The sequence below is a fragment of the Cydia fagiglandana genome, chromosome 10 (genome assembly GCF_963556715.1).
Source record: "Cydia fagiglandana chromosome 10, ilCydFagi1.1, whole genome shotgun sequence".
Classification (NCBI taxonomy): domain Eukaryota; kingdom Metazoa; phylum Arthropoda; class Insecta; order Lepidoptera; family Tortricidae; genus Cydia; species Cydia fagiglandana.
In genome coordinates this window covers 3167240-3179939 of record NC_085941.1, presented here as the reverse complement: position 1 = coordinate 3179939, position 12700 = coordinate 3167240, and the positions used below count along the sequence as shown (strand labels likewise).

The window sequence follows — 12700 nt, the reverse complement described above, 5'->3', positions numbered from 1 at the left end:
ATAACCAGAGTCCAGACCTTACGGCCTAGACACGACATTGCGCGACTTCGGCTAAGGCAACGCGGTCGGCAACAAGCGGCCCGCGAACCTCTCACGGCCCGCGAGCCCCCCTGGCTATTTTGTATATGATATTGACAAATGTCTGATGTCTGATAAAGTCATAAATATTAACAAAGTGCGGCCCGCGTCAACTTCGTTAACTGCTATGTGGCCCTTGGCTGCTAAAAGGTTGCCGACCGCTGGGCTAAGGCGACAACCATAGTTGGGAACGAAAGGTCCGATCGACGTGTCTCGCTCCAACCCATGGTTATCGCCTTAGCCAAAGCCAATCGCGCAATGTCGTGGCCAGACCGTTACACTCACACCGTTTCTAAGGGTGCAGGGTGGTATTATGCATATATTATTACAACATTAATACATACTTAACTACTAAATTAAGAATCTCAATTTGAGATCATTAAAGTAAACCCAAACTTAGTAAGATTGTGTGGTTTAATCAACTAGTTCTTATTGTTTCAAGGAAGGCTCTTGGATCTCCATCATCAGATCAGGTTGATGTCATCATAATATTGCATGGTCATTGTCACAGCTCAGCTGTCGGTGCTGTCACTAACTAAAAGATGGCGCTGCTAGTTGAGGAATTCCTCAATTATGGCTGAGTTACAAGGGTGTTATCTAATATGAGGAGAGTCTTTTCAAAAGGGCTTGCTCTCAATGAACACCATACAAAAATATGCCCTTTTGTAACTCATATGTAGTTCAAGCGGAGGTAAGGACACCTAAATATTGTAAATCTTAACACACTACTTTTAAATGGGAGAAATAAAATACTAAATATGGTAACTATAATTTATTTACATAATTCATAATTATTTGTAACATGATGATAAACAAGTATGAGCTCTCTACAAAGAAAGAATTTTTTCTTGTTTCTAAGTCTCTACATTTTCAATGGGTCTAGATATTGATGGCCAATCTAGCCATAGGCGAAAACCACATCTGTGAGGCCCTTTTCAATGTGTTTTCACAAGGTAAAAGTAAGGTTGACTTTGCCAGGCCCCCCTAAGGCTGTGGGCAAAGGCACCATTCGCCCACGCCTAGTTGTTAATGGTCATTACGGTTTAGGGTCATGAGGAAGCTTGAAACCAACCATTCTAGCGGTATCCTCCACGCTTCTTTCACCCTTTCCCTTAAACTCCATATTAATCTCCTTATACCTCCTCGAGTGATGCAGGTAGTCATAATAGCTTCTCGCTTTAAAATGCATCTCATCAATGGCTTTGCAAAGCTGCTGATCTGTTACTTGGTGTTTACGGTACTGGTCCAAAATGTAACGAACCATCTGATTTTCTGCCAGTTTTTTCGTTGAGCTCTGCTTACGGATCTCGGACAACAATTGCCGTAGTGTTACAAGAACGGGCTTTGATGTGATACTTGCCATGGTAACACCTTCAAACAAATCAAATGTTTAACTTTCCCACCATAAGAGAGGTTATGAATTCTTCAGTGTTTTCGTAGTTCGGTTTATCACCTTTTATCCAAAAATCTTTGTCTAGCTTTTCTATATTAATGCTTGGGAAATGATGTATAGATGTATCATTAAAAATATCAGTGTAAACAAAATTGTTTTCTAAAATTATTTCAGACACAAATGGACTAATTTTAGCTATAAACGGTACAGTTTCTTTTAAAATTCTGTTCGGGAGATTTTCTACCAATGAGGAAAAACTATTGCAAATCAAAATGCAGTTTTCTAATTCAGGGCCCCAGTTACTCCAAAGAAAGTTGTTTGTTAATTGTTTTGGACAGTGTGGTAAGTATAGAAGAGTTGGGTCGTGTTTTGATATTACATAACCTCCCTCGGTATTCTCTGCTATAACTTGAAGCTCTAAATTATCCAATATAGTACATTCACTTTTGTAAAACACAGGATCATGTACCAGGACGTCAGAACAGTTAAGTGAGTCTTTTAAACACAATAATAACGCGAGTTGATATCTTGAAATGTTACACTCTCCAATGTGGCCTAGCCCAAAGCAAACGATAGTTTTTAGTTTTCTGCTACTTAATACTGTACTCACAGATTCTAGCACGTGTTTCCAATAATCAGAGGCTCTTAAATCATCCGCTGCTGACTGTATTCGTCTGAAAATTGAAAAATACGTAAGTCAATACCATTGAAACCTAACCTCAAATACACATTTTATTATTCAATTAATTACTTTATCGCTTTATCGACGTCGATGATAGCTTCTTGTTCTTCAAATTTTGACTCCCTAGAAGGTATTTTTGTTTGTTTATTTTTGGAGAAACGCTTAGAAGAAACTATTTGAAAACCATCGCTGTCAACTTGCTGTTTTGACATTTTAGCCATTTTAGGCGTTTTTTTTTAACAATTATGGCCTGGATGCGAGTTCTTTAAGCCAAAATTTTAGGCGCAGCTGAAGCGTTTTTCATGCTCCGCTTCGTTGCGCATTTCATTCAGCATACGGCATCCACGATTCTATTTATTACATTTTAATAATTTTTGCCATTTTGAATTTAAATGATTAGGATTTAGATAGAAATAACACAAATTTAGTTTGGCATTTGGCACATGTTAATCATGGTATGAGAATCGGACTGGCCACGTGACTTGGTTACGCGATGAAGGTGAAATTGAAGTTGAAGTAGAAAAAGGCAGCAATTTTATTAAATGTAGGCGCGAAGGGTTGTGCTCCCATAGAAAATTTGAATTTCAAGGCTTTTTCTACTGACAAAGTTGGTTTGCCAGAGCATATGAATAATATTCATTGAATATCAGTTGTCAAATATTTCCGTTTTGTTTAACACGTTCGCGGACGCGGATTGCATAGCATCCGTTTTTGTACTCCTCCTGGTGACGCGCCTGCTATTGCATCCGTTATTCTTTTTAAATTTCTTCGTTGCAATGCTTATCAATCCGCTTAACCACAGTATAATATTATTCATCAACTTTTCCTCTACCAGTCACCAGAGTCAAATAATGCGTACTGCCATATTACATAGTTTTATCGAAGTTAAAAATTATCCTGTGACGTCTCCAAATTGGCCCCCCTTTCTGTGACGCAGATGCTATAGCATTCGTCTTTGTATGGCAGCTCCCTTAGTAGCCCGGCAGGTGCGTCTGGGAGTGGACACATGTAATTTGGGTCAATTTCGTGCGCGATAGCGATTTTGACGTATTTTTATAAAATCGTAATTAATGTTTTTCTTACAATTTCTTTAAGTTTTTCATTGTGTTTTAACAAACAAACGTGTTTACTTGCTGCTAATTACACTACAGTAAAATTTTGATAACGATTAATGTGAAAAAGTGAGGCATGAATGTGTATACCTATTATTGAAATAATTACGTTTCAAGTCATAGTTTTGGTCATATAATTGTGAATTGTAGCCTGTTGGCGCTCGATGATCACCTCCCACAAGGTAAGCACCTTATGACACGCATTTGTGGTATCATTTTGTGTATATTTCATGCCTTGTATTTGGTGCAGATGCATCCGAAAAAGAATATAAAGTTGGGTGAATCATCGCTTGGCAGGAAAAGTGGTGGACGCTTTACGTCCAGAACTTAACGCGGCGGTGCGTTACAGGGGACTGAAAAAGTGTAATGCCCCCGGACCTTTGGACCCGGGTATGTCCTTAAACTACGTCCAAACCAGCGGTGGTAGGTCCCGCAAGGGGCCGCCTGGTTTGCTACCACCCTCCCGCCGGAGTCAGGCGCCAAGCAGCCTTGCTGCGTTTCGTCTATGTGCGGGAGTACCAGTGCCTTTGGGGGATGATTGGCTGTCAGTTGTGTTGCATAATGCCGGTTTTTGGATTCTTGAGTGACGTCGGGCCGAGCGGCTCACGCTGGAGGGTAGCGGGATCCGAGGCACGGTCTTGCCGGTGGCCGACCGCAGGAAGTTGGGGGCCCAATTGTACGACAGCCACGTACGAGAGGCTGCCCCGCCACCTAGCGAAAAATCCTGGAATAGCTCCACCGTGCCAGATGGCGACTGGACGGGAGGACCCGGTGGGTTATTTCAGGGGGGCTCGGGCGTCCCCGCAGTCTCCAAGTGAGCTCCTCATTGTCCGGATTAGCTCAAGTGATCCAATTGGTAAACACAACACCTCGACAGGCATTTTTTTCACCCATCCCACACTCCACAAACATGAAGTCGAAAAGGAAAAAGAATAGGGTTAAACACCGGCTGCACTTCCTCCCATTGAAAGTGCACCTCACCAACATCAGGGGGTTGCACTCAAATATCGATCCGGTCCACCACCATCTTGAAACCGAAAAACCGCACCTATTCTTTTTGACGGAGACGCAAATCAAAACCCCAGCGGACGCGTCGTACCTCAACTACCCAGGCTACTCACTGGAACATAAGTTCAGAGCACGTGCTGGGGTCTGTGTGTACGTCCGCGATGACATTTGCTGCAAGCGTCTCCGTTGCTTTGAGGCTGCCGGGTTTTCCATTTTGTGGATTATGGTTGACTCGGGCTCAGAGAAAACTCTGTATGCCTGTGTCTACCGATCGCACAGCGGAAACCAGGAGACAACTAGGCTCTTTGACCACCTTACTGAGATGGCAGATAAAGCCCAACAGCGGTACCCTGCGGCTCAACTCGTATTCCTTGGGGACTTTAACGCCCACCACGAGGAGTGGCTGTTCCCGTTCAAGAATACCTGCCACGCTGGGAGGGAAGCGCGCAAATTTGCTGTATCCCTAAACCTTACCCAGCTGGTAAATGTTGCGACGCGGATACCGGATGTTACTGACCATACACCCAATTGCCTTGACCTTCTGCTGACAACTGATCCAGACAGGCACTCGGTTTCGGTCTCAGCTCCGCTAGGATCGTCCGATCACTGTCTAGTGAAATCCGTGTCGATCCACTCTCCTCCTGATCTCTGCCCTAGGGGCACGAGGAGAGTATGGCGATACGAGTCAGCGGACTGGGATGAGATGCGGCATTTCTTTGCGTCTTTCCCCTGGCAGCAGGTCTGTTTTTCTTCGGGTGACCCCTCTTGTTCTGCTGAGGCTGTTGCTGATGTGATTCGGCAGGGAATGGAATATTTCATTCCGTTCTCCGACCTATCGCTCGATCACAAGACCCGAGCATGGTACAATTCGGACTGTGCTAGAGCCGAGGCCCTTAAGCAGTCTGCATACCAGGCTTGGGTATTAGCCCGCGATACCAAAGCTGGAGCACAGAGGGTTCGCGCGAGGAAAAAAGCCTTTAACTCAGCTGCCAAGTCCTGCAAACGGGTGCTTCAAAAGGCTCGATTCGACCACGTCAGTCGAATAGGGGCCAAACTCGCCTCCTACCCTCCTGGTAGCAAGCGGTTCTGGTCCCTGTCGAAAGCGGTCGAATCCAACTTCTGCCGACCCACATTGCCACCTCTGCAGAAACCTGATGGGACACTGGCCCACTCCGCGACAGAGAAAGCTAACTTGTTTGCTTCTCTGTTTGCGAGCAATTCACGGCTAGATGCAGGCTCAAAACTTCCACCTACGCTACCTCAATGCAGTTCCTCTATGCAGAGAATTGCTATACATCAAAAAGAGGTACGCCGAGCTCTGCAGAATCTTGACGTGAATAAGGCCAATGGACCAGACGGTATACCTGCACGTGTACTAAAGCAGTGTGCGCCTGAGTTGTCTCCTGTACTGACACGCCTGTACCGCCTCTCTCTCCAAACAAGAACGGTGCCGAAATCCTGGAAGCTTGCAAACGTGCAGCCAGTACCCAAGAAGGGTAGTCGTGCTGATCCCTGCAATTACCGACCAATCGCCATTACCTCCATGCTCTGTAAAGTCATGGAAAGGGTACTTAACGGCAAGCTGCTGGCATACCTCGAAGCAAATGATCTGCTCAGTGACCGTCAGTATGGCTTTCGCCGAGGTCGGTCTACTGGGGATCTTTTAGCGTATGTCACGCACTGCTGCGGCGAGGCCATCGAGAGGAACGGTGAAGCGCTTGCTGTTTCACTGGACATCTCGAAGGCCTTTGACAGGGTTTGGCACGCAAGTCTCCTTAGCAAGCTTCCTGCATACGGCATCCCTGCTGACTTTTGTAGCTGGCTATCTGATTTCTTGAGTGAACGGTCGATCAGAGTAGTTATTGATGGCTGCTCTTCGGACCTCATGGCCATTGACGCTGGTGTTCCTCAGGGGTCTGTTCTCTCCGCAACCCTTTTCCTGCTCCACATTAACGACATGCTGCAACCCAGCATTGTAGGTTATGCAGATGACAGTACGGTTGTTGAAAGATATTTGGCTAGTGCAGGGGACAGCAGGGAGGATATACGTTCACAGAGAGAGGCCATGGTTGAGCGAATGAACTTGACCCTTAGTCTCGTTTCCCAGTGGGGTGATGACAATCTGGTCACGTTCAATGCCTCCAAAACGCAGACGTGTCTATTTTCCGCAAAACGGAGTCCATTCGACCTGACTCCTTCTTTCCGGAGTGCATCTGTACCTATTGCCGACAGTCTGGAACTCCTCGGCATGGAGCTGAGTTCAGTCCTCAGCTTCGGCAGCTTCATTGAGTCTAAAGCTCAAACTGCGGCCAGAAAGCTGGGCGTCCTAAATAAGGTGAAGCGATACTTCACACCTGGACAGCTTCTAACACTTTACAAAGCTCAAGTCCGGTCGTGTATGGAGTATTGCAGCCACCTGTGGGATGGCTCAGCTAAATACCAACTCGCCGCTTTGGACTCAGTGGAGCGCAGAGCCAGGAGGATGATTGGCGACAAGAAGCTAACGGCTAAGCTTCAGTCTTTGGCCCATCGGCGGAAAGTCGCCAGCCTGTCGTATTCTACAGGCTGCACTTCGGGGAGTGTGCCCAAGAGCTACACGAGCTTATACCACCGTCCCCATTCTACCATCGGACTTTTAGACGCACGGCCGGTTTCCATCCTTACATGGTAAATATTCCACCAATTCGCACGAAGCGCTTTGCTTCTACTTTCCTTATGCGAACTGCCAAGGAATGGAATTCCCTGCCGGCGTCTATATTTCCGTGTTCTTATAACCCGGCAACCTTCAAATCAAGAGTGAACAGGCACCTTCTGGGCGAGCTCGCTCCATCGTAGGCCACGTCTACGCCTCGGCTAGTCTGTGGCCTTGAGTAAGCCCATTCAAAAAAAAAAAATGCGGTACATATTGACACTTTTGAGAAGTAGTGTTGGCGTAAAATGCTGCGTATACCTTGGACAGCTAGAAGAACAAACCTCTCATTAAGAGAGCTCAACATTGCCACTCGGCTCTCTACAACATGCTATGAGACCCATGACTGGGCCTTTAGATTAGAGCCGGTCTCCAACGCATAATTTGTAGGTAGTATCATATAATTTGAGGTCGAATGAACAGCGAATGTGCTTGGCATGGGGCATGTATGAGATGGACTCAATATTACAATGATAAGCAAAGAGGGAACAAAACAGAAGAAGAAAATTGTTTGAAGAGGTCAGCAAATGAGTCTTTAGAGCAAAAATCGCGCCCTTAGGAAGTCAGAAGTCTCAGCCATCAAGTCCATCGAGCACGATGTATGAATGCTATAACATGCGATGTCATATAAAATCCCATCTTGACTACGTCATGTGACAGACATGCTTATGCATCCGAATTGTATAGCATTTGTTGTCACATAGCGTATAAAAAATATACTTCATATTGACGCGGATTGCATAGCATTCGCCTTGCATAGCATTACGCGTCATATACAAACCTAAAAGATTTTTTTTTTTATGAATGGGCTTACTCATGGCCACAAACTAGCCGAGGCGTAGACGTGGCCTACGATGGAGCGAGCTCGCCCAGAAGGTGCCTGTGATATATTGTTTTAACTTACTTTTAACGAGCATATAACATCTCTCGCTAAATATTGTTATAAAAAACTGGGCTTTATCATCCGTAATTCGAAAAACTTTAATGATCCCACAGTAGTTCAGCTATTATACTTTGCACTAGTTAGAAGTAAAATTGAATCTGGCTCTTTAATCTGGAACCCGCATGAAAAATCCTACACCTTGCTTTTAGAAAAGGTACAGAAAGCTTTTCTCCGCTTCTTATATAAGAAAACTTACGGGTATTACCCCTTTCTATACCCAACCAAATTTTTACTGGGTATGCTACGCTTTAACTCCCTCGAGATAAGGCGTAATGTTAATCTAATGTCTGTTATATCTAAAATATTAAGGGGAGAATCAGACTGCCTAGACTTGGTGGCAAAAACGACTACCTTTTTTGTTCCCGACAACTACCTACGTTGTCGCAGCCATCGCCTCCTAGATAATGGAATCATTCACACGACTGCACACCAGTACTCTGCAATTGTCCGTTCCCGGACACTTCTTAATAATTTCTTATCTTTCGCAGCTAACTCCGACTTGTTTGCCGACGAAAGTCATAAACTTGTTAAAGATTTTTTACGTTTTTGCGAACAAACATCCAATAGCTAGCTTATTAATCGCTCTATTATTACTTAGGTACTTAATTTTACTACTTAATTTTACAGTGCATTGGTGTTAGCTGTAATGCTGTAAAATTTAATTTCAATAAATATCAAATATCAAATATCAAATATTTGTAGTGACAGGAATGCTATAACAGTCCCAATATTTCCATACAAAATTTAGGTGTCCAACTGGTGTGACTGAGCGTCCGCGAACGTGTTAAGTATTTTATATTTACTACATTTTTAACATAGGTTGCTTTTGTTTTGGTTTGCACGATGATTATAGTGGTTTCAAGATCGTATGTTTCGTGTTTGAATTTAGAAAAACACCTCAATGAATTCTCGTATCCAGGTCATTTCAAATTAAAAAAAAAAAACTTTCCTTCCCGCCCTTACGAAAAAAAATTATTCCAAAACCCTCAAGAGTTTCTAAACTTCCGAAACTTCGTGGCAAAGTAAGAAAATACAGGACAAACTCATAATTAACTTACTAAACATCTTTGCTTTTGTGCGTTGTGCTTTATACGACGTGAACATACCTATTTACAATGCATATTTATCGTAAAACTATGGAATAGGTACCTACTGATGATATCACACTTTCGAAAAGTAACTATATAAAACGCTTGTAAAATCCGATATTGTCCAACTGATTGCGCAAGTGGGGTATGAGGTGATCGGTCGGATCGTGAGAGCAATGCGAAGTTCGGCCCGGTTGACATTTATTTGTGCCATACAAGGCATATACCGTACGGTACCCGTCCCTGCTATTGGAAAGTAACTTGAAAACAATTCCTAGGTACAAAATTATTTTCTTTCTTTGCACACTAGGTACCTTCATAACATAACACCATCACTACATCTTAAGGCCCCAGTACACAGTGGTGAAGGATGGGCCATGCCACGCCCTGACCATTGTGTACAGGGGGCTATGGTATACAATGGCGGACGACTGCCGTCAGTTGTCAGCCGTGGTGGGTCGTTGTCGGTTTTTTGGCACACTTCATCAAAGGAATCGTGGCGTACCGTGGCCTGTGGTGTTCACACAGTCGCCATTGTTTGTTTAGTTTCTTGAGTTTCTGACCGCTTGATTAAATGTTGATAGCCCAAAATGTCATTATTGTGGAGCAATGGAGAGACTTATCAGTTTATTATAGATTTATATCAATCAGAGCCTGCAATTTTGATTTTTATTGTAGTTTTTTTTTGATGCACCATTGTGTGAACATCTACGTGATATAGGCCTACTGTTGCGCATTGCAAAGCATGGCTTGGCATGGACCAGCCTTGACCACTGTGTACTGGAGCCTTTATAAAACCCCCGCTGCGTCTGTTTGTGTGTATGTATGTTCACGATAAACTCGAAAACTATTTTCATGCGGTTTTCACCGATCAATAGAGTAATGCTTGAGGAAAGTTTAGTGTATACAGTGTGTGTGTAGTAGGTATGTTAAGGTTTTTGTGTAACCCGTGCGAAGGCGGGGCCCGTCGCTAGTAGTCCACAATTGTAAGGTGTTTACACAAAGCGTGAGTATTACACAGATATAATAGCAATTTTTCTTGTAAAATGGTGCTGCACATGGTAATGCAGCACAATGAGCCACATCCTAGTACACGAAAGATACCAGTAACTTCGAAAAGAAGTGTTTGCTTTAATATTCTGTTGTGGTCCTAATTAATGTAATTAATTAGATGGTGAGTAAGGTTCCTAGAGCTCCCAAAGATGCACTGATGTTCTGTGTTCGCTGTCAGGGTCGTGCAATATCATTATTAAACCTCAATACAGTGAATCCGTGTATACTTAAGGCTGCCTGTCCACTGGAGCGGAGCGAAGCAGCGCAGCGATGCGGCGAGCGAGGGAAAAATCGACTACTTTATGTAATTATTTTTTAGGGCCGAAATAGTTATTTACGATACAAGTGCGAAAAAGAGGAAATTCAAAACGAGTGGCGATAAATTAAAACACGACCGAAGGGAGTGTTTTAAATCGACACGAGTTGCGAATTACCTATTCGCACGTGTATCGTACAACGTTTTACAGTACATATGGCCCTTTAAACTTTTGACATCGCACGAAAAGTGCTATTTTACGCACTAGTGCGGAAAAATAGGACCATATGTACTGTAAACTCTTTTATGAGCTTGCTTCACTGTAGTGGTTTCTATAAGCCGCGGTATTAGCTGTTTACGATCAGGGCCATCAGGGGCCTACTAAAGATAATCATACATCGCCAAATGCCAAACGAAAAGAAAAAAAAATATGCAAGTATGCCAAATGTGGCCAAATGCTACGAAAAGTCGCATTATAATTTCCATACATTATTTCATTAACGATTGGCGTTTTATGGCCCAACGGCTGTTCGCTACCATTGCAGTAAAATAGAGAAACAAAGCTGCAAACAAAACATGTAAGTAAGTAGGTACAGTCTGACAAAAAAGAGTAGAAATTAAAAAGTGACAATACTGTAGAGTTAGACCGTAAAAAGCCTGCAGCGATTTTGATAGCCCACGCAGTGCAAGTGTAATTTTAAACGTCAAACTTCTATGAAATTATGACGTATAAATTGTTGCAGTCAAAAGTGTGAACTGGTCAAAAGAACTTTTAACCGACAAAAACAGGCAAAACTGCTTTTGACTGAGCATGTTGGTCAAAAGTAGTTTTACCTGAAAATCATACCTATTTCTGGCAACAGTTTCGTTTTTGGGCGTAGCAAAAAAAATAACCCTAACCTACCTAATCTCTGGGAACAATTTAGTTTTTTGGGCGTAGCAAAAAAAACCCTAACCTACCTATCTCTGCAAGTACTTTTGACTGATAGTAACAGTCACAATTAAATTACTATTGACCAACATGCTCAGTCAAAAGCAGTTTTGCCTGTTTTTGTCGGTTAAAAGTTCTTTTGACCAGTTCACACTTTTGACTGCGACATATAGATTGATTTGTAAGGGACAACACTACACTATTGCACTTTTTAATTTCTACACTTTTTTGTGGGACTATACTGTGAACCCGTAACTAGCTCAAACTAATTTATCATCATAACAAGTAGGTTACCAATTACCACGTAACATACCTTCGTAACTTAACCTAAATTCAAATTCGAAAATTTCAATATTTTAATCAAACAAAACTTGGTCTAGATACATCGATCGCTGTGTTTGTGTGTGTTTATGGTTGTCATGAATATTTAACACCAATTAATGAACTGTGTTATTTCCTCTTCATCTGGTGAACGAGTTTGTTTCGTCATGTCGGATGCATAGTACGCCGCTATGCCGTAAACATAGTTGGTCAAACCAATTTGTCAGACAGTAAGAACCAGGAAGCATCTGCCAGGGAGAACTGGCGTAGAATCGTTCGTCGTTCAACGTGACCACGACTGCTCTGCCAAGAGTAATTCGACGGAGAAGAAGAAGAACCAGGAAAAATATACTCATCCTTTTCATTTAGGTGCTAGTACTAGTGTAAGACAAAGATATTATGACTCTCTGTATGTGATTGAAATGAGACAGTCCTTTGACAAACTATACTTTCATTGCTTGCGCGAACACAGACAATGGGGTTGGCCGGTCGAAGTATTTAGCAGATAGCGCCAGCATAGCTTGCTGTCAATCCCTACAATTGTGTCAAATTTTTTTTTAATGGTGTTTTAGCCCCGGATGCCTTCGCTTTAAGGGGTCATCCATTAATTACGTCACACGTTTAGGGGGAGGGAGGGGGTCAAGAAAATGGAACATGGGGGAGGGGGGAGACACAAACTTTGTGACGTCACTTTAACTTCATCAGTAACCGAAAATTTATTTAAATTATTTAGATCGCTGTACATTTAAATAACAAGTTTTTAAAACGAAAATAATTTTTAATCGTTTAATTTTCTTTCCTAAGCAGTTTTGGGTTATAAAATTACTAATATTTATATCGTCAAAAATATTTTGATAAAATATTAATAATACTTAGGTACTTACTTAATTCGATTTGGCGATTTCGTAGAAAAAATGTGACGTCACACTAGGGGGGGAGGGGTTTGCCAAATATGACCAAGTGTGACAAGGGGGGGGGAGGGGTCAAAAAACCTAGAAATTGGTGTGACGATTGGTGTAATGGATGACCCCTAAGCAGGGGCGTATTTTGAAATTTGGCGCCCCGGGCAAATACGTTTCACCGCCCTAAAAGTCAAGGAAGAAAAACCAAATGCAATCCGCCAGGGGCGGGGTTGACGCCCCGGGC

General features: G+C 42.9%; 1 protein-coding gene across 2 annotated transcripts; it reads right to left on the bottom strand.

Annotated features, from left to right (window-relative positions):
* Positions 1 to 835: 835 nt before the first annotated feature.
* Positions 836 to 2365, bottom strand: LOC134668398 (protein FMC1 homolog). Of its 2 annotated transcripts, XM_063525881.1 has the most exons (3): positions 2223 to 2295; positions 2082 to 2145; positions 836 to 1449 (listed from the first exon to the last, which is right to left on the bottom strand). In XM_063525881.1, exon 3 carries the CDS (start codon positions 1439 to 1441, stop codon positions 1115 to 1117), a length of 327 nt encoding a protein of 108 aa, XP_063381951.1. In that variant the 5' UTR covers positions 1442 to 1449; positions 2082 to 2145; positions 2223 to 2295; the 3' UTR covers positions 836 to 1114. The 2 variants fall into 2 exon arrangements, with proteins under 2 accessions (XP_063381951.1, XP_063381950.1); XM_063525880.1 differs by having other exon boundaries at positions 1309 to 2145; positions 2223 to 2365.
* Positions 2366 to 12700: the final 10335 nt, after the last annotated feature.